Source organism: Ciconia boyciana, chromosome 19 (genome assembly GCF_034638445.1).
Source record: "Ciconia boyciana chromosome 19, ASM3463844v1, whole genome shotgun sequence".
NCBI classification, from domain to species: Eukaryota; Metazoa; Chordata; class Aves; order Ciconiiformes; family Ciconiidae; genus Ciconia; species Ciconia boyciana.
In genome coordinates this window covers 1717348-1736696 of record NC_132952.1, presented here as the reverse complement: position 1 = coordinate 1736696, position 19349 = coordinate 1717348, and the positions used below count along the sequence as shown (strand labels likewise).

The 19349-nt window shown below is 54.6% G+C and overlaps 2 protein-coding genes across 2 annotated transcripts; both read right to left on the bottom strand.

The window, feature by feature from the left end:
- Window positions 1-436: 436 nt before the first annotated feature.
- Window positions 437-6355, bottom strand: LOC140661529 (protein-arginine deiminase type-1-like). The gene is made up of 16 exons (XM_072883817.1): window positions 6264-6355; window positions 4396-4576; window positions 4253-4325; window positions 4115-4176; window positions 3897-4014; window positions 3686-3811; window positions 3229-3407; window positions 3046-3149; window positions 2863-2974; window positions 2671-2778; window positions 2285-2433; window positions 1991-2135; window positions 1818-1911; window positions 1442-1522; window positions 759-886; window positions 437-670 (listed from the first exon to the last, which is right to left on the bottom strand). Exons 1-16 carry the CDS (start codon window positions 6353-6355, stop codon window positions 437-439), a joined length of 1986 nt encoding a protein of 661 aa, XP_072739918.1.
- Window positions 6356-7967: 1612 nt separating this feature from the next.
- Window positions 7968-19064, bottom strand: LOC140661528 (protein-arginine deiminase type-1-like). Its single transcript, XM_072883816.1, has 16 exons — window positions 18973-19064; window positions 16910-17084; window positions 16361-16430; window positions 14953-15014; window positions 14112-14229; window positions 13869-13994; window positions 13067-13242; window positions 12877-12980; window positions 12435-12558; window positions 11269-11376; window positions 11032-11183; window positions 9504-9648; window positions 9104-9197; window positions 8929-9008; window positions 8340-8465; window positions 7968-8234 (listed from the first exon to the last, which is right to left on the bottom strand). The coding sequence occupies exons 1-16, from the start codon at window positions 19062-19064 to the stop codon at window positions 8001-8003; spliced, it is 1986 nt and encodes a 661-aa protein (XP_072739917.1). The 3' UTR covers window positions 7968-8000.
- Between the last annotated feature and the right edge of the window lie 285 nt (window positions 19065-19349).

Here is a 19349-nt window from a genome sequence, read left to right as displayed (position 1 = left end):
ATGGGTTTCTGTGCATGCACACACATTTTTGTGCATGCATATCTGTGCTTTGCGGGTGTGTGTTTCGGGGCACGCACGTGTGGATTTTTGCACATGCATTTTTGCATATGCATCGCTGCAGCAAGACAGAGAACTGTGTAAGCCCACTCAGCACTTTTTTCCTCCCCGTTGAACCGTTTTAATTTTAATTGCCGTGCTGGGCGAGCGATGCGCGTGTGCCATACCGCCACGAAGTGTCACCCAGAGAGCGCAAAAAACCCATCTTCCCAATTAAAGCTTCAAACCTTGCACCCAGCAAGAGGGAGGCCAGGAGGAAGCTGCAGCCCTTTTTTATTTCAAATGCGGGCCGATGGCCACCACCGCTGAAGGCACTTACGGGGATGGGGAGAGGGATTTGGGGAGCAGGAGGAGGAGCAGCGTTGGTGCTGAGGCCGCTTCAGGGCACCATGTGCCACCATTTGAAGGCGAAGGGCTTACGGCGGACGTTGGTGCCGCAGTGGACCTCGCCGGAGAGGACGTGGTAGGAGAAGTAGTCGTCGATGAAGGTGCAGGTGAGGCCCAGGGGCTCCAGCAGCGCCCGCACCCGCTCCTCCAGGCAGCACTGCCCACCCACCAGCGGTCCGAAGGGCTTGGGGATGCCCAGGTGCCTGCCCAGCACCAGCATGTTCACCTGCAGCGCGGGGATGCGCGTGAGGGTGCGGATCCCACCCCAAACTCGCCCCCGGGGGTCGGGGCAGGGGGAGGATGGCGGGCGTTACCATGTCGGGGAAGAAGGCTTCGGCGCCGGTGGCCACGTCGCCTTGGAAGAGCTGGGGGATGTCGAGGATGTCCTGGTCGCTCAGCCCCAGCGCCCGCTTCAGGATGTCCCGGTTCCAGCTGATGCAGCACGGGGGGGAGGGAGGGGGGGTCAGCGGTGGCAGGGGAGGGAGGGGGGATGGAGGGGCAGGGGGATGGACAGAGGGACAGAGGCAGGGATGGATGGAAGGACAGAGGGATGGGTGGACAGATGGAGGGATGGATGGAGGAATGGAGGGGCAGAGGGATGGACAGAGGGAGGGACAGATGGAGGGATGGATGGATGGACAGAGGGATGGGTGGACAGATGGAGGGATGGAGGGAGGGTCAGAGGGATGGACAGAGGGAGGGATGGACAGGGATGGATGGAGGGATGGGTGGACAGATGGAGGGATGGGTGGAGGGACAAACAGATGGACAGAGGGATGGGTGGGTGGAGGGGCAGAGGGAAGCACAGATGGACAGAGGGATGGAGGGAGGGAGGAAGGGATGGGTGGATGGATGGAGGGACAGAGGGATGGACAGAGGGATGGGTGCACAGATGGAGGGATGGACAGAGGGATGGGTGGAGGGCTGGACAGAGGGATGGAGGGACAGAGGGACAGGCAGGGCTGGAAAGGAGCCCCCTGCTCCCTCCCCTTCCTCACCTGGACATAATTATTGAATTTCCGGAGGGCTTCGTTAGCCAGAATCTCGTTTATCGTTGGCTTGGGCACGTCCTGCAGGCCTGCAGCACAAATAACCGGGCGGGAGTTCTTCCCCCACCACGTCTGGGACGAGACTGAGCCAGGAGCTCCCCCATTTCAGGGTCACCGGCAGCGAGCTCCATCCCAACCCGGGAAATCCAATCTGTGCCGCTTTTTCATTTATTTTGCTTATTTCTGCCCCCATCCTTGCTGCTGGCAGCACTTTCCAGCCATTAGCTGGGTTCTGGGGTGCCGTGCGTCCCCCCACCCCATTGCATTTTGCAGGGAAAAGGCAAAAACGACCCATCGAGCCCCAGTTGTCATCCCTCCCCCTACCCTCGAACATCGCCGCCTCGCCGAACCCCTCCTCTTGCTTCTCCTTCAGGAGCTGGTAGCAGGCACTGGGGCTGGCCAGGAGCAGCCGAAAGCCCTGGGGAGGGAGACAGGGATGATAGTCGGGGGGGTATAAAGGTTGCACCCCACTTCCCCCCCCCCATGGGACTCGTTACCTTCCGATCGGGCGCGGGGACGAAGCTGAGAAACTCATCCACGTGGCCAACCTGGAGCCAGTCGGAAAACAGCTCCACCGGCGCCTGCACTTGTTGGGCGATGAGAAAATCCTTGACGGCTTTTGCCATCCGCCGGCCGCCGAATCTGGGAGGGGCACAAGGGGGGGGCTGCTATTTTGGGGTGCTCAAAGTGATGCTTTGCTTGCAACCGGCCTCAAAGGGTGCATAAAAATCCTTTCTGGGGTTGGTTGGGTTTTTTTTCCAATGCTCTGATCCCTCCGTTCTGCGTCTCACCTGGGGAAGCTGCTGCCGATCAGGATACGGCCCAAGGGGTACTCCTTGCCCTGCACCGTCACGGGGGGGCTCACCTCCAAATTACCGAAGGAATCGAGGCTGGAAGCACCCTCCGGTGCTTGCCGGGCCACATACCCAAAATCGGGGCCCTGGATAGGGGAAAAAAAGGTGATATTGGTTGAAAAAAAGGTGATATTGGTTAAAAAAAAGGCAACAATGGTTAAAAAAAAGCTGTAAGCACCCAAAATGCAGCACTCCCAAATCAACATCTGTGCTGGCTCTCCCCTTCCCAAAAATGCAGGAAAAAAATGGATTTATTCTATTTTTTTATGGGGTTGCAAAGCTTTACGCCTTGCTGGGGAAGGGAGGAGGAAGGGGTCGGGTACCAGGATGCTCTTGACGGGGAAATCCTTCAGCCCCCGGTCACGGGGCGAGTCAAAGACGACGGGGAAGGTCTTGTGGGGGGCTTGCACGTAGCCGAATTCGACCTCGTCCTGGAGAAGGGATGGAGAAGATGGGGGGAAGCCCCCCTGGAGCTGCTGCAGCGAGGATGGGGCTGGGCACCATCCTGCACCCACCTGGATCCAGCGGTCCTGGCGGTTCTCCGGCAAGGGGCAGATGGTGAGCGGGCACTTGGCTTTCTCGGCCATGGCGCCCACGGCCGCCACGAAATCCTCGTTATCGTCCACGCTGGGAAGAAAAATAGGATATGGGGGCTGAGCCAGCACCGGGCAGGATGCGGCCGCTCACCCAGCACCTACCTGCAGACAAAGACCTCCAGCGGTGCCGCCGTGTTGGGGGTCATGATCCACGGAGCCACACGGAAAACCACCGTGTCGGTGAAAATCGGCGTCTCCAGCAAACCCTGGGGTGGGGGGGAGCAGCGTTTGGGCTCCGCTGCCCCCCGTTACGGCTCACCCCGAAACCCCCCCCGTGGCCGGTACCTTCTCAGGGCTCTCCAGCAGCGTGACGTGGAAAGCGACCAGCCCTGAAAAGCCGACGTCGGGGAAGGCGAGCCCCTCCACGTAGAAGATGCTCTCCTCCTGATGCCGGCTGGGTTTGACGGCGTAGACGAGCTTCGAGCCTCCCAGCACATGCTTGTACTCCTCCAGTGCGATGCTGTCTGCGGGTGCAAGCACGGTGCAACCCCCTTAAACAACCGACCCATCTTCTGCACCGTTTCAGCTGCATTTTTTTCCTAAAACCTTGCAAAAAAGGCATATTTGATCCCGTAGAGCATGCACGGGGGGAGCAAAATCCCCTGGTGCCTCAGATAAACCCCTCCCGTGGGATGTAGGTTAGATGCTGCAGAAGTGGTACCCGCTCTGCTGCAAGCATTTTGCTTGAACCCCGATAATTTGGGGTGTCTGTCCCTCCCAAACCCCGGCGTGGGGCACTCACTGCCGCTGTAGAAAACACCGACTTTATCGGCATCGCTGAAGTCCACATGGAGGAGGAGGCGGTGGCCAGCGAAGATGGTGCGGGGACCTCGGGTCCGCAGCACCATCTGCGACATGTCCTTCAGGTCTGGGGTGGAAAAGGGGTGTAAGAAAGGAAAATATGGGGGGAAAACATAGGAAAATGGGGTTTCTTGTATGGGATGTGCCTGTACCAGCGTAGGAGAGGACGGCAGTGTCACGGTTATCCAGCGTCTTGGCTTTGGGGTCATCGCGGTCGCAGTTGACCAGCAGGATGGCCCCGTGCCCGTCGGCACCCCACGTCCACGTCGCCTGGGGAGGGGGAAGGGGACTAAAACGGGGCTGGGGGCCACCAGCCATCACCCCTCACACCCCACGGTGGTGCCAGGGGGGTCCCACCCCCCCTTTATACCTTATCCAGCAGCGTCCTGCTCACCGCCCCGCTGCGGCTGGTGTCGGCGTCCAGCGAGACGTCTGCGGGGAGAGGGATGCTGGGGGGGGGAGCATCCCCGCCCGCGCCACGGTTTGGGGGTCTCCCCCCCACACTTACCCACGCAGGTGAGGTACAGCATGGCTCTGCCCACAGGCACCCCGCCAGCCTCCCCGAAATAAGAAATCCTGACCTGCAACGAGGAGCGGGTGCTCGCCACCATGCACGGAAGGGCCGGATCCTGCTGGCGCCCCAGCACCCACCTTTTCGTCGCCCACGTCCTTGCTGAGAGCATCCATGGCCAGCAGGACCTCGGTGCCAGCGGCCAGGGGCCAGCGGCTCACGCTGGAGGGCAACTTGATGCTCTGTGTCTCGTGCACCACGTAGAGCTTCACGCCCGGCGTCCCCTGCACGTGGAAGGCGACGGCGTCTTTGGGTGCAGATCTGGGGGGGGAGAAGCCCGGTGAGAGCCCCTCATGCGGGGCATTGCTGGAATATATAGCGTGCAGCCATCCGCAGGTGATGCAAATCCTGCCACGTGCAAGAAATCTTGCAATATGCAATAAATCCTGCGATGTGCGATTGCAACAATTTGTGCAAAACGCAACGCATCGTGCAAAATGCGATTGCAACCAGTCCTTCAATATGCAACACACCCTGCAATATGCAACTGCAACAAGATCTTCAATATTCAACAAACCCTGCATTATGCAATTGCAATAAATCCTGCAACAGACAACGAGTCCTGCAAAAGGCAGTTGCAACAAGTCCTTCAATATGCAATAAATCCTGCAAAACGGGATTACAACAAATCCTGCAAAAGGCAATTGCAACAAATCCTGCAAAAGGCGATTACGACAAATCCTGCCAGAGGCAACAAATCCCGCAAAAGGTAACGGCCACAAATCCCACAATATTAATTACAACAAAGCCTGCAATATGCACCAAATTTTACAATATTCAGTTGCACCAAATGATGCGAAATGCAACAAGTCCTGCAACATGAAATTGCAACAAATCCCGCAATATTAATCGCAACAAACCCTGCAACGTGCACAAAATTTTGTGATATTCAATTGCAATGAACCCTGAAAAATGCAACGAGTCCTGCAATATGCAATTGCAACAAATCCTGGGGGGGGGGGGGGGGGAACAAAACTGCAAAACACAACTAATCCTGGAAAATGCAATTGCAACGAAACCTGCAAAACACAACAAACCCTACAAGTGCGATTGCAACAAATCCTGCGATATTCCATCGCAGCAAAACTCCAGAGCCGGTTGGAGGGGTATTTTGCCATGGGGCTGCCCAAATATTTGCATTTCACCCCGCGGCAGCACCGGTGGCAAGCCCTGACCGGATGTATCCCCTAAAGAGCGAAGCAAAGCTGCAACGGTCACGTGGCGGGGCAGGCTGCAGCTCGCATCGCCCCGTCCCGCTGCGAGAGGCCACGGGCGATGGGCCAAGGAGCTCAAATCCTGACCCTGGAGGAGGCAAGCACGGACGCGTCCCCAGGGCGGAGGGGAAAATCCCGCCCTGGGGCCAGCGGGAGAGGACGGGATGCCGTCGGCAACGATGGGGTGGCGTGTGGCTTTGAATGCATTAAAGAACATTTAAAAAACCAACTAAGCCGCTGCTTGAGCTGGGCTTTAAGGAAGCAAAAAGCAAAACCTGCTGCTGAAAAGCACTTGAACTTGGGCTGGGGCCGGCGAGGCAGCTAAAACGCCCAGTGCCAGGAGGTGACACCCCGGCCAGCAGCGCCGCGGTGGTTTCACTCTCCGCATTCCCCCGAAACAAGGAAATATTCCCATTTTGCCGGAGGACGCAGCAGCCCCCGGCCGGGATGTGAACCTCAGCCTGGGGCATCGCTTAAAGCTCCCGGGGGGGGGCTTTTTGCACCCAAAAACCTGCAAAATCCCCCTTGGAGGGGTCACCGCCCGGCCACTGCCTCGCCATTTGGAACATCCTCTTCCTCCCGGGGCTCCGCATCCCCTGGGAAAACCACCCCAAGCAGCGGCATCGCCCCCGCCCCACCCCGAGCTATTTTTATCAGCTTGATTAACGGGATAAAAGCAAAAAAACCCCAAACCAGCAGATGTTATTTTTTCCCCCAGCGTCGTGGCCGCTTACCCACAGACATCCAGGGAGAGCTCGGTGCCCAGCACGCAGACGGTGCTGGTGGGACGGTGGGTGGAGAGGTGGACGCGGCGTTGCTGTGCCATGCCGGCGGGCCCCCGGAGCACCCTTGGGTGCTGTGATGGGTGGCACGAGGGGATTTATAAAGCCTGGCTGCTGGGAGGGGATTAACCAAAGCCCGGCTTAATCCCACCTCCGGCTGGTCTCTCAGCCTTCGGGCTGGGTGTGCACAGTGCCCGGCCGTGCTTGCCGGTGATGGAGCATGAATCAGTGCGGGGGGAAAAGCACCCCAAGACACCCACGAGGGTTTTTTTTTTTCTTTTTAAGACGCTCGGGGGTGGTTTTTTTCCCCTCTTAGCACAAAGAGACGCTGATGTGACCGGCCACCCTTAAACCCACGCCATAAAATATTCAGCGTGACACTGGAGCCGAGCTGGGGAAGTGCCAGCGCTGGGCTCGGAGAGCTTTTATTTCTCATGCTAAAGAGTTTTATTTGCCTAGCTGGAAAAATTGGCTTTAATTCTTATTTTAGGGGAGTCTGAAGGTGCAAGCTGGGTGCTTGTCCCGTCCCCTGGGTGCTGCATGGGCCAGGGGGTCGGTATGTCACCTGCGGTGGGGACAGCAGACCCCACCGCGGCTTTAATCGTCTTTGTTTTTATTAAATGCTCGTCTCGGCGTGGGAGAGCCCTTTGCCAATGCAGCTGTCCCCCCACCAACTCCCTGCAGGGTCATGCGCCGCTGGAATTTAATATCGCTCCTCAGGGCTGGGGAAACTCAGCAGAGCTGTAACCGCAGGGAAAGGGGGGTTTCTGGGGTTAGAAATCATCTTTTTGGTAAAAAAAGGGGTGCCAACCAGGATGCATGGACCCTTTTTGGGCACATCCCGCCCCGATTCTCCAGCACCGCTCGCAAATTCGGCGTTGCAGCAGTTTGTACTGGAGGCGTAGCTATGCTCTTACACCTCAAGAAGTATTACTAGAAAAGCAAATTGCCCCAAAAAAGGTGGGTTTAGCCCTGTAATAGCTGCCCGGGTTGCACAGGGCTAAGTGATGCCTGGCACAGGGGACCGGTTTCAGTTCCTGCTGGGTGAGGGCAGCGCAGGCAGGAGAGACGGGCAGGGGTGCCAGGCTGGTACCAGGAAATGCCACACTTCGTTTGCGATGAAAAGAGGGAGAGAAAGCACAGCTGGGGTGGCTGCAGAGGGAAAAGGACATTTTTTCATCGGGGAAGGTGTAAAACTACTTGCTTGAGGACGGGGCTCTGCCTCCACGCCGTGCCGGGGCGAAGAGCCGGTCTCCCCCGTGGGAGGTGGTTTTTTGGCTGATATAGGGAATTTGGGGGGGGATTATTCGCTACAAACCTGGGATAAGGGACTATAAGACCCTTTAGCAGTGGGATGGGGCCTCAAACCCCCAAAGCACCTCCTCGCCTGCTGACTTGCACGCACCACGCTCCCAAAGACGCTCCGTGTCTATCCTCCACCCACCGCAGTTGTCCCCATCCCATAAACCCACCGTTCCCATAACAAAGCCACGTGCTTAAAAAAAAAAAGGTTTCAAACAACATTTTCAACCCAACAGCCGAGGAAGAAAGGACAGGAGATGGGGAAGAGCTGCGCGCTCAGTGTTAATGCAGCTTTATTGGGAAAACCCTTTATTTTGATGCATCTGCTGATGCACCAAAGGCACCTTCATCCTCCAGTTGCAGGAGCCAGGCCCGTCCCCGGGTGCTTCAGGGCACCATGTGCCACCATTTGAAGGCGAAGGGCTTACGGCGGACGTTGGTGCCGCAGTGGACGTCGCCAGAGAGGACGTGGTAGGAGAAGTAGTCGTCGATGAAGGTGCAGGTGAGGCCCAGGGGCTCCAGCAGCGCCCGCACCCGCTCCTCCAGGCAGCACTGCCCACCCACCAGCGGTCCGAAGGGCTTGGGGATGCCCAGGTGCCTGCCCAGCACCAGCATGTTCACCTGCAGCCGGAGCAAAAATCAGTCTTTTCCACCCAAAAGGTGTGTTTGCATCAGGTGTGGATGGGAAAAGAGAGGTGGGAGGGCAGGAGGTGCCGGAGGTCTCACCATGTCCGGGAAGAGGGCATCCGCGCGGGAGCCCTTCAGGATGAAGAGCTGGGGGATGTCGATGATGTCCTGCTCGCTCAGGCCCAGCTCCTGCTTCAGGAGGTCGCGGTTCCAGTCGATGCAGCGCTGCAGAGAGGAGGGACCTGGAATTGCACCCCAGGCCATCCCGGCCCCCCAGACCCCATGCACGGACGCCTGTGTGCCCTGTTGCATCCTGCCCAGATCCTCACCTGCTCCGCTGCATCCCGTCCCACCCCATCCCACCCCACCCCACCCCATCCCATCCCTCTGAGCAACCTCCTGAACCCATCCCCAAACCAAGCAACCTCTTTCCTTCGGTTTTGACACCTCTGCAGTCATCTCCCAGGGGGACAACGGGCTGGGGTGACCCAGCACCCAAAGGTGCCTGCCTCCTTCATGCCTGCTCTTCTTGCCCGTCTGCTTTCACGCTGCATGGTGCAACTCATGCCGCAGTTTCTTGCTCTTCCCCAGGATGTTTAAAAATGCTCCCCGCACCCAGAAATCACCCGGCAGCGATGCGCAAGCGAGGAGAGCAAATCCGCCCAAATCCATGGGTGCAAAGACCCACCTGCACGTGCTTGTTGTCATTCCTCAGCGACTCATCCGCCAGGATCTCGTCGATGCTTTTCCTCTCAGTGCCCTTCAGCCCTGCGTGGGGACCGGAGCAGAGCGGTAAGGGACACCGGTAAGGGATGCCGGTGGTCCCCACCATGCCACAGGGATGCCCTCGCCTGCTCCCTTACCGATGAACTGTGTGGCTTCACCGTGGCCCTGCCTCTGCTTCTCCTTGAAGAGCTTGTAGCAGGCGTTGGGGCTGGCCAAGAGGAGCCGGAAACCCTGCGGGAGAGAGCCCAGGAGTTCACGCTTTGCTGTTGGTGGGATATTTTATCCCACCATCCTGCCGAGAGACACCACGCTGACTCCAAACCCCGCCCCGGGTGTTGCAGGGTGCACGGGATGCCGCCATCGCAGGGTGCACGGGATGCCACCCAGGGACTCGCCAGTTTCCAGGAAGCCACCCCAAAAGAAGGTGCGTCACCCAGCCCCCGCGGGGAGGATGAGCCACTGAAAAAGGGCTTTTTTTTTTTTGCATTTGCAGAAGATGCCCCGTGCAGGAGCGGAGATGGCTCCAGGAACTGGTACCTTCCTGTCGTAAGCGGGGACGAAGGTGAGGAATTCATCCACGTGGCCCACGCTCAGCCACTCCGAGTAAATCTCCACCGGCGCCTGCACTTTCTGGGCGTAAAGAAAATCCCTGACCGCCTTGGACATCCGCCGGCCGGAGGCCCTGGGGAGCAGAGGCAGGAGGAGAAAGCAGGCAGCCATCACAGCCCTCCGCAAGACTCACCCCCGTCCTTCCCCCGCCCGCCATGCCAAGGGGGAAGACGCATCCGCACGTCCCATTTTAACGGGAAACACCAGGAAGAGGCTGGAAATAGTCTGAGCAATATATATCTACGCTATATAAATTACTGTGTACAAATATATCCTGTATTAATATATCTACAAGATATATTAATATACCTACAATATATACTAATATATAGTATATTAATATATACAAATATATTACATATTACTGTACCTATATTATATATTAGAATCATAGAATGCTTTGGATTGGAAGGGACCTTTACAGGTCATCTAGTCCGACCCCCTGCAAAAGCAGGGAATATATTAATATATCTATATTATGTATAATATATACCTATGTTATATATTAATATATCTATATTATATGTAATATATACCTATTTATATGTTAATATATCTATATTATGTATAATATACACCTATTTTATATATTAATATATTTTATATAATCTACACCTGTTGTCTATATTAATATCTCTATATTATATAATATATGCCTATATTATATATCAGTATATCTATATTATAAATTTTCATATATATATAGGCTGTATATATCTATAGGCATCTGTGCATTACATCCCCTGTTCTGCTCAGGCACCTTTGGATTTAATTTCCCCCATCCCTGTGAATCTTAAATAGCTCCTTCCACAGCGCTTTGCGTGGGGGGGAAGTTTTCTTAGACAGACAGCAGCAGGCTGGGAAAACATTAATTAAACTTCTCGTAATAAGGGATAATTACAGTCCCGGCGAGGCTGGGAAAATGCCATTTACCCGCCGCCGTAACCGAAGCAAGCCCCCCGGCTTGCAGCGAGGCTGGCGTTGGAGCATCCCGTTTGTCATCCCGGATCAAACCCCATCCAGATTCGTCCCCGTTGTTATTTTTCCAGGAAAAGAACCTCCTTTGTGGAGGATTTTGCAGGGCGCTGTTGTTCCCGTGGGGCTGCCTAGCACTGCCTGCTCAGAGCAAAACAATTTCCAGTTATTCAGGATTTTACCCTTTCCTGGATTCCCCTGCTTTTCCTTTTAATAGGGGGAAAAAAAAATAAGCCTGGATGCTTACAGCGCTGTAGGATCAGAGCAAAAGCACCAGCAGTTTGGGAAGGGGTGAAAATCGGAGCGATGGCAGGATTTTGTAAGGGACGAAGGAATAACGATGCGGTTTGCACGTTAAATCTGGGATTTGATGGGAATTGGCTCCAAATTCCCACTCCGGAGAGTGCAACCCTTTCTCATGCAAGGGTTTTCAGAGCTTCCCTGCATCCTGGAGGGAGGGTTCAAGCCCCCCGCATCTCACCAAGGCAAGGGGCTGCCGATCAGGATCCGGCCCAGGGGATATTCCTTGCCCCGCACCGTCACGGGTGGGCTGACATCCAGGTTGCCAAAGGAGTCGAGGCTGCAGATGTTTCTCCCGGGGGGCTCACGGGTCACGTAGCCAAAATCGGGGCCCTGGGGAAGAGGGGACCGGTGATGGGGACCCCGCAGGCAGGGGATTTTGGGGGAAGAAAGGGGGGTTGGCAATGCAACGACGCACCAGGATCTTTTTAAAAGCAAAGTCCTTCAAGCCTCTGTTCCTGGGCGAGTCGAAGACGACAGGGAAGGTCTTGTGCGGCGCTTCCACGTAGCCGAACTCCAGCTCATCCTGTTGTGGGAAGAAGAGGAGGAGGAGGAAGGCTCCTGGTGGGGCGATAGCTATCTCGGCAAGGTGTGCGGTGAGGGTGGAGCAGGAAATGGGGCAAACCTGGCAAAGCCCGGCCGCTGCCCTTAACCCCGAGGGAGGCGGCTGCCTTGCTCTCCCGGGGGATGACACCCCAGCTGGCACCGCGGCGCCTGGCACGGGTCACCGCCGGGGAAGCAGCACGTGGCCACAACGGGCAGGGAAGCGGGGCGGGGACGGCAGGGCCTGGGCACGCTGTGGGAAGCACACGGCACATCCAGCCGGCATACGCCGTGTCCTCCTGGGGATACCCTGTGGGGACCCTCTCGCAATGTCCTGTAGGGTCCCTTTTGCAATGGGGTCCCTCTTGCAATGCCCCACGCGGTCCCTCTTGCGGTGGGGCCCCTCTTGCAATGTGCCATGGGGTCTCTCTTACAACGGGGTTCCCTTTTGCAACGGGGTACCTCTTGCAATGCCCCACAGGATCCCTCTTGCAACGTCCCACAGGATCCCTCTTGCAACGTCCCACGGGATCCCTCTTGCAATGCCCCACAGGATCCCTCTTGCAACGTCCCACAGGATCCCTCTTGCAACGTCCCACGGGATCCCTCTTGCAACGTCCCACGGGATCCCTCTTGCAATGCCCCACGGGATCCCTCTTGCAACGTCCCACGGGATCCCTCTTGCAATGCCCCACGGGATCCCTCTTGCAACGTCCCACGGGATCCCTCTTGCAACGTCCCACGGGATCCCTCTTGCAATGCCCCACGGGATCCCTCTTGCAACGTCCCACGGGATCCCTCTTGCAACGCACCCGCTGGGTCCCTGGGCAACGTCCCTGTCTGTGCTGGTTGCCACCACCAGCAGTATTTCCCTGTGCTTTACTTCACGGTTGCCTGGTTCACCTCTTAGCACCCAGGGGCTTCCCTGAGCAATGCAGCCGATCCCTCCCAGGGATGCCAGCAACGGGGGTGACACCCTACGTGCCCCAGGAGCCTGTAAGGGACCAGAAGAGCCGCATATTACAAGCATCGATTGATGACCTGGATCCAGCGGTCACTGCGGGTTTCCACCTCCGAGCAGATGGTCAGCTTGCAGTTGGCTTTCTTCATCAGGACCTGGAGCCCTTCCAGAAAGACTTTGTTGGAGTCTGAGCCCTGCTGGATGCTGGAGAGAGAGGAAGGAGCAAACACTGCAAGGGGGGATCACGAGAAGCCCCCCCAGCCCCCACCATGCAGCCCATTCCTCATTCCTAAATGTGCTGGGTAGCAGTCCTGCATGAGGTTGACCCTGGAGAGGGTCCTCCAGCCTTTCTCCTTGGGGTTGCAATGAGTGCAGCAGTGCCAGCAGGCTCCCTACGCAAATATTGCCTCCTGTATAGAATGCATAAAGCCTGGCTCACCCTATAGCAGCAAGGAAGGGTCGAAAGAGCCTCCTTGGAGAGTCCCCCAAGGTAGGAGAGCAACGGGGTGACTTCCCTCCTACCTGCAGACAAAAACCTCCATAGGCTGCTGGGTGTTGGGCGTCATTATCCAGGGTGCCACGCGGAAAACCACCGTATCCGTGAAAATCGGGGTGCCTGGCGAATTCTGCGAGGGGCGAAATGCCGGGGAGCAGCGGTTGAAAACCCCACCATTGGGAGGATTTTGCAGGGGACAGGACAAACCACACATACCTTATGGGGGACCTCCAGCAAGCTGGCGCTGAAGGAAACCAACCCGGAGAAACCCACATCGGGGAAAGCCAACCCTTCAACGTAGAAGGTATTTTCTCCACCACCGACATGGTCCAGCATGTAGGAGAGCTTGTCCGGCCCCAACACGGGTTTGTAGTGTGGGTGTGAGTCACTCCCTGGAGAAACACCGAAATACCCAACCCAAGACAGGGTGACCAACCTGTCCACCGGGCTGGAAGGAGGCACCGGCAAGGAGGTGGCTGATGCCAGCGTGGTTTACAGAGGAGTGGGTGTGCCTCCTCTTCTCTGGGGAACACACTTGATCTTCCTTGTACAAAGAGGACTCTATACCCTCAGGTCCAACCCTTTCAAGGTGCATGGCTCGAGTTAAGCATCTAATGATATACTTGGGTTCCCTGACCTGATTTTTGGCAGGGAGCTGCTGAGGATCCAGCTGCCAGGGTGTTCAAAGGCAAAACGCGCTGCCCAACGAGATGGGCTGCTTTGTCGGTTGGGTCATCGCCCGCACCAAAAAGGTGCCGGGAGCCACGTGGGGGTTATCCGCCCCGTGGGAATGTCAAAGTTGCAGCAACCCCGGTGAGAAAAGCCTTTTTTAATCCTTTTTCCCTTCATTTTTTCCATATAACACCATCTTCTACAACAGCAGAGGAGCTTTGGGGATAAATGAGTGTCTCCAGAAATCGGAGGTGCCCAGCCCTTAGCCATGGTGAACAAAAAAATTAGGGTTTGCTCATCTTGGGGTCATGCACAGATATCTGGGAAGGAAGGAAGGAATACTCACGGATAGCATGGAAAACCCGCACTTTATCCGCTTCCGACTCAGGGATGTGCAGGACCACCTTGTACTCAGCAAAGATAGCGCTGGGACCTTGAGTCCGCAGCAGCATGACGGACATGTCCTGAAGGTCTACAGGGGGGGAAAGATGGAGAGAGGGGACATGGAGAGAGGAGATGGAGGGGTTGCAAGTGGGAAACACCTCGGTGAGACCTTTTGGGTCCCCTCACACTGCGAATGACACCCTACCTGCAGTGGTCCGTATGTCCACCTGACCGCTGTCCGTCCCCCCTGCACCGGGGCTGTCCCGGTCGCAGTTGACCAGCAGCACGGCACCTTGCCCATCTGGACCCCACGTCCACTTGGCCTGGAGGAGAAGCACCCAAAGGGGATGGGAGAAAGATTTCCCCCATCCCAGCCTCCTCCCGGATGGGGGAAAACCCCACGACCACGACCACGCTTGGAGGACATTCCACAACATGCAGTCAAGGCTAGTGGGGAGACAGCAGAGACGCTTTCAAGCCACTAAATTTCCTAAGCTCAGCTTCTAGAAGGGCCAGCAAAGACTATTTCAAACAGATCTCATCTTCTAACAAGCCAGAGGGTATCTGCCAGGCCTCATCTGGACAACACTACGCCATTTCTAGAAATGCATCTCACCTCGATGTACAATTTGCGCTGCCGATTGGGCTGCAGCTAATTACCCGGGTGCTTGGGCATATGCAGATTTGTTGCCAAAGAGGTAAATCCCTTGCTGTTTGCTGAACTTGCAGCTGACTCATTTAGTGGCATGTTTCAAGTCCAAAAACAAAAAAAAAAAAAAGAAAAGGAAAAAAAAAGCAGAGTGTTTTCTCCTACATGATCCTCGGGGCTGGACTGGAGAGGTAGGAGATTCTGGCACGGAATAAGAAAATAAAGTCTTTTCCTCCTCAATTAGTAGGTTGAGAATTTGCGAGGTTATTTGCCCTAATTCAGACACCAGCGACACCACCCAAGTCCCTCTCCCTCCTGGAGATTTTCGGGGAAGAGACTGCAAACGGGTACACCCTGCGTTAACCCTCCATACGTTGCCTACAGCAAAGCTCATTACCTTGTCCTTCCCTTTGCTCTTCACTCTGCCATTACGGTTCAAGTCCACGTCCAGGGATACCTCTGAAACATCAAGAGAGAAGGAAGCCACTGGCAGGGGAATGAGCTCTCGGTGGCATTTTGGGTTCATTCTTGGCACTAGCCGCAAGTCATCCAACACCAACTCCACCTTCACGCCCCAAAGCTGCTCCAGACCCGACGTCTCCAACAAAATGCCAGTAGAAAAGCCAACTCGATGGCTTTTTCATGGCTTTCCCCCTTCAGCCTCCAGCTATCTTCTCCTGTCTTGGTTCCCCCAGCAGGGACGTACCCACTTCATGGCATATTTTGTGTTTTCACCAATTTCATATTGACTGTAGCATTTTTCACGAAGCCGAAACACAGTGGAGGCATGAAAGTGTTTTCACCATGGGTGAGTGGACACCTAAATAATTACTAGGCTTGATGCAACGTTTGAGAAGGACTTTCCCGTACAGAGCTCTTCTTGGCCCAAATCTCTGCTTCTGCTGCCATAAAGCAGAGGTTTACCAGCAAACTCATCCAAACCCTACCTAAATCTGTATCAAGCCTATCTTAATACAGAAACTCCTCCGAATCGGATATATGGCATGTGGAAAACACAGGCATTGAAGCAGAGATTGTCCTTCTCCTTGATGCAGAGAGGAGGACATGGAGAAGCTGGAAATGAAGCTCTAAATCTAAGCAAGCAAAGAGCATTTGTAAGGCAAAAGCCCTGCAGACAGCGATGGCCCCAGATGGCTCCAGTGGAGCCCATCAGTCATGGGACATGGGAAACCATCAGCCTCTTCAGGTGCAATTTTGGGAGGCATATGTATGACTTAAGGACACAGGTCTGACTGTCATGTGAATGCTTTAGAAAATCCCAAATTTAGGGTAATTAATCCATCCAAGTGGAAGGCTCTGCATCCAGACTGGTTGTCTAGACTCCCTTTGTAGTCAGCAGAGGAAAATAGGCATTTCAAGGGAATGATTCATCTCATCCTAAACTTCTAAAATAGGTCAGACAACTACACTTTGGTGCCTATTCCTCTCCACTAGCTGCAACGGAGGTTGAGGAGGGGGATGTGGGCCAAAGTTGGGTGAGATGGTCTCCTTTGGATCCTCTTCCACCAACGCAATGGTCTTGGCAAGTGGAGGAGGATGTTTGGTGTGTGTGTTGGGTGGGGACGCGGCCCAGCCTGTGTCTTTTTTGCACCATATAAGGCAGCATAATAACATTTTAATTATTTCCCTCTTGCTTGTCAGCATCAGTCAACACCCAAACCTTCATTGCACATTGCAGATGGGCAGCCCGCGCCCCCCACTTAACTCCCGTCCCATGAACCCAGCGAGATCTTGGCATCAGAAAGGGTTGGCCGGGTTTGAACAAGCGTTGCTGTAATACTTACCTACGCAGGTGAGATACAACCAAGCCACCGAAAGCTCATTGCCTTCCTGTCCATAGTATGAAATCTTAACCTGCAAAGACATCACCAGACCATGACCCAAGACCCATGTCCCGTCATGCTGAGTAGGTCTTTCCACTCATTGGGTTGACCAACCAATGTTATACAACAAGTTCTTGGAGGGTTCATCCAAGCCGTTCTCCATTAATCATAGTTCAACCGAACCATTTCTGCCTACTTCAGTGCAAAAACAGGCACAGAAAAAGCCAAGGCTGGAGTATTTTTGCTGCCTGGCATGGAGTTTCTGACATCACTTTTTGCAACCACCATCATCTCATGTTTAGGGCACAAGATGTGATCTTCTCCTTCTTAGTTTTGTTTTTCGTACACAATAATTACACAATTCTTTTAAAGTTTAAGTTGAGTTTTCTCCATGAAAAAGAGCCCAATGTCAGCACTACCTAGAAATGCTCAGGCCTGCCCATAATCCTCCCTTCTTTCCTGGAAAATTTGACTTATTCTTCCCGTTTTGGTGCATAAAAAGAAACTAACCTTATTGTCATTGACGGTCCTGCTGGTGACATCAATGGTCACTACAACCTCTATATCAGGATCTAGGGGCCATCTGGAGTTAATCATGGGTTTTGTCATGGGGCTGTGGATGACATGGACTGTAACCGTGGAGGTAGCATGGACTTCAAATGACGTGGCACCTTTGGGGATAGATCTGAAACAGAAAGCAGCATTGGGTTACAGACCAAGTTGTCCCTCCTGTTCTCCTCTGTGGAGCCAAATACTTGAACCTGGAATTAAAATCCAGCCTTAATTGGGTGGAAAGGACTCAGAAACCATCTCTGGATGATGAAATGCATCATCTGAATTTTATATGTATTATCTCTGTGGTGGTGTTAAGCAAGCAGAGCTCCCACTGGAGCTTCTGCACGTCTGTCCGTGGTTAAGCCTAGATTGCAAATCACTGAAGTTTGGGCATCCAACCTCCCTCCACAACAGCAAGAAAACCCCCAAAATTTCAGCATCCCATGACAAAACTCCAACAGAGAGCCAGGACAATTTTTGATGTCAACCATCCAGGGAGATGGTTATCGTGGGACCATACCCTGACCCAAGAGATGCCCAAACTGGAGCAGAACCTGAATCCAAGCGTGGAGAACTCGTACCCCACCTGCATGACATCCCTCTCCTTTGAAGTGCTGCCTACCTGCTCATTACAGCCCCAGCACCTCCATCCCAGGAGCACGAGTGCTCCGACCTGTCTGCTGTCGGGAGCCAGCCTCCCGTCCGCACGCAGAAAGGGACAGGGTGGTAAATTTTAACAGCGAGAACAACAACCAAAAAAACACGCAGAAGAGATTTATTCCCAGTGTTGCTCTTGGCATGGCATCCCTGGTGCCTGCAGCAGCTTATAAGGGGAGATTAAAGCGTCATGTCACTTGTCACCCCTCATATTTAACATTGTGCAACGTTGTAAATCCACCTGCACGCTGTTGCACACCATGACTTCTCAAATTAGAGTCTATTTGCCCTGATTTTACAGCCCTCACACCTCAGCATTGCCACTGGATTCCCACCATGCTCCATTTTCTGCCCCAAAACAGCCCAAACCACAGTCAAAGCTTGATGCATCCATCACCGAGTTCCCCCCCAGCCAGTGCTCTCCGGGAAGAAAATGATCGCATCTTTTTAGTTGAAAGATCATCCGCCATCTGCTTTTTTGGACCAAAGCTCAAATTTGCTACTGAGGAGCCAAATCAGCCCATTTTGGGGCTCGGGCTCCATGTTTAAATGGGACTGAGCTTGCTTTGAGTCCAAATCCAGGAAAAAACCATTGCAAATAATTGGTTTTATATATTACCATCTGGCTGAGAGGAAAAATAATACTTTTTTAGGGCAGCTAAAGCTCAATCTGAAGCTCTTTTGGGGGACGATGGCATGTCCTGGCCCAGCTCCAACACTCAACCCCAATAATTGCCCCGGATGCAATGCCGACTGGCTCGTCCTGTAGTCTCTATCATTATAAATGTGATTTATTAAATAATGACAATGTAACAGCAGGGTAAATCCAGCCTCGTATCTGGCCAATAAAGCAACCCTCATATTTAACGCTGGAAAATTCTCTTTTTGTGCAATCACTCGTGCAAACCCGCTGGTGGATTTTTTCTGCCTGAGCCACGCATTTTATTCTTTCCCCCATTTTAGCTCCAGCCAAGTTGCTCATCTTGAATTGCTCTTGCCTAATGTTTTCACAGCCAGAAATAGATCCCGCTCAGCCGGGGTGTGCATGGGCTTTGCCTGCAAATCGTCATGGCTCAGCTACACTTCGACGCCTCGCGTTTGCCAGAGCCGACATCCCTCCCTTGGGCGCAGCTCCCCATGGGACGTCATCCCCTAAAACAGACACAGTGGGACGTGTCCCCCATGCACCAAAAAAGCTTGCCAAATCCTTGGATGAACTCCTGATGTGGGCTCAAAATGAGCTCTGACTTTCCCCCTAGCACCCATTTCTCCTCCAAACGAAGAGCAAAAACACGTTGGGCTCCCCCAAACCCCATCAGCCCTATGGAAAACGATGGGGATACCCCAATCCCAAGCCTTACCGGCGCATATCGAGGAAGACCTCAGTACCCAACACGCAGACGCCATAGCTGGCGTGGCTGGTGGACATCTGCACGACGTGTCGTTGGGGCATGATGTGCCGGGGACAGCGGCCGCATGCGAAGGAAGCTGCTGCCTGGCTTTGTAGGTAAACCAGCACGACTGGATTAAAAGGCAGGGGAATTTAACTCCTCCTTCCGTCAATGACGGGGTTTAGCCAGGGGACCCTGCCGTCTCCACCTCCACCACCCAGCAAGCTGCCGCCCCGCTCGGGGAGATGGAGGCGATAAGGCAGCCCCTGGAGGGGACGGGCGGCTCCGGGGAGGGGACACGGGGCAGGACAGGGTGGGTGACACCCAGCCCTGCCCCAGGATGCTCG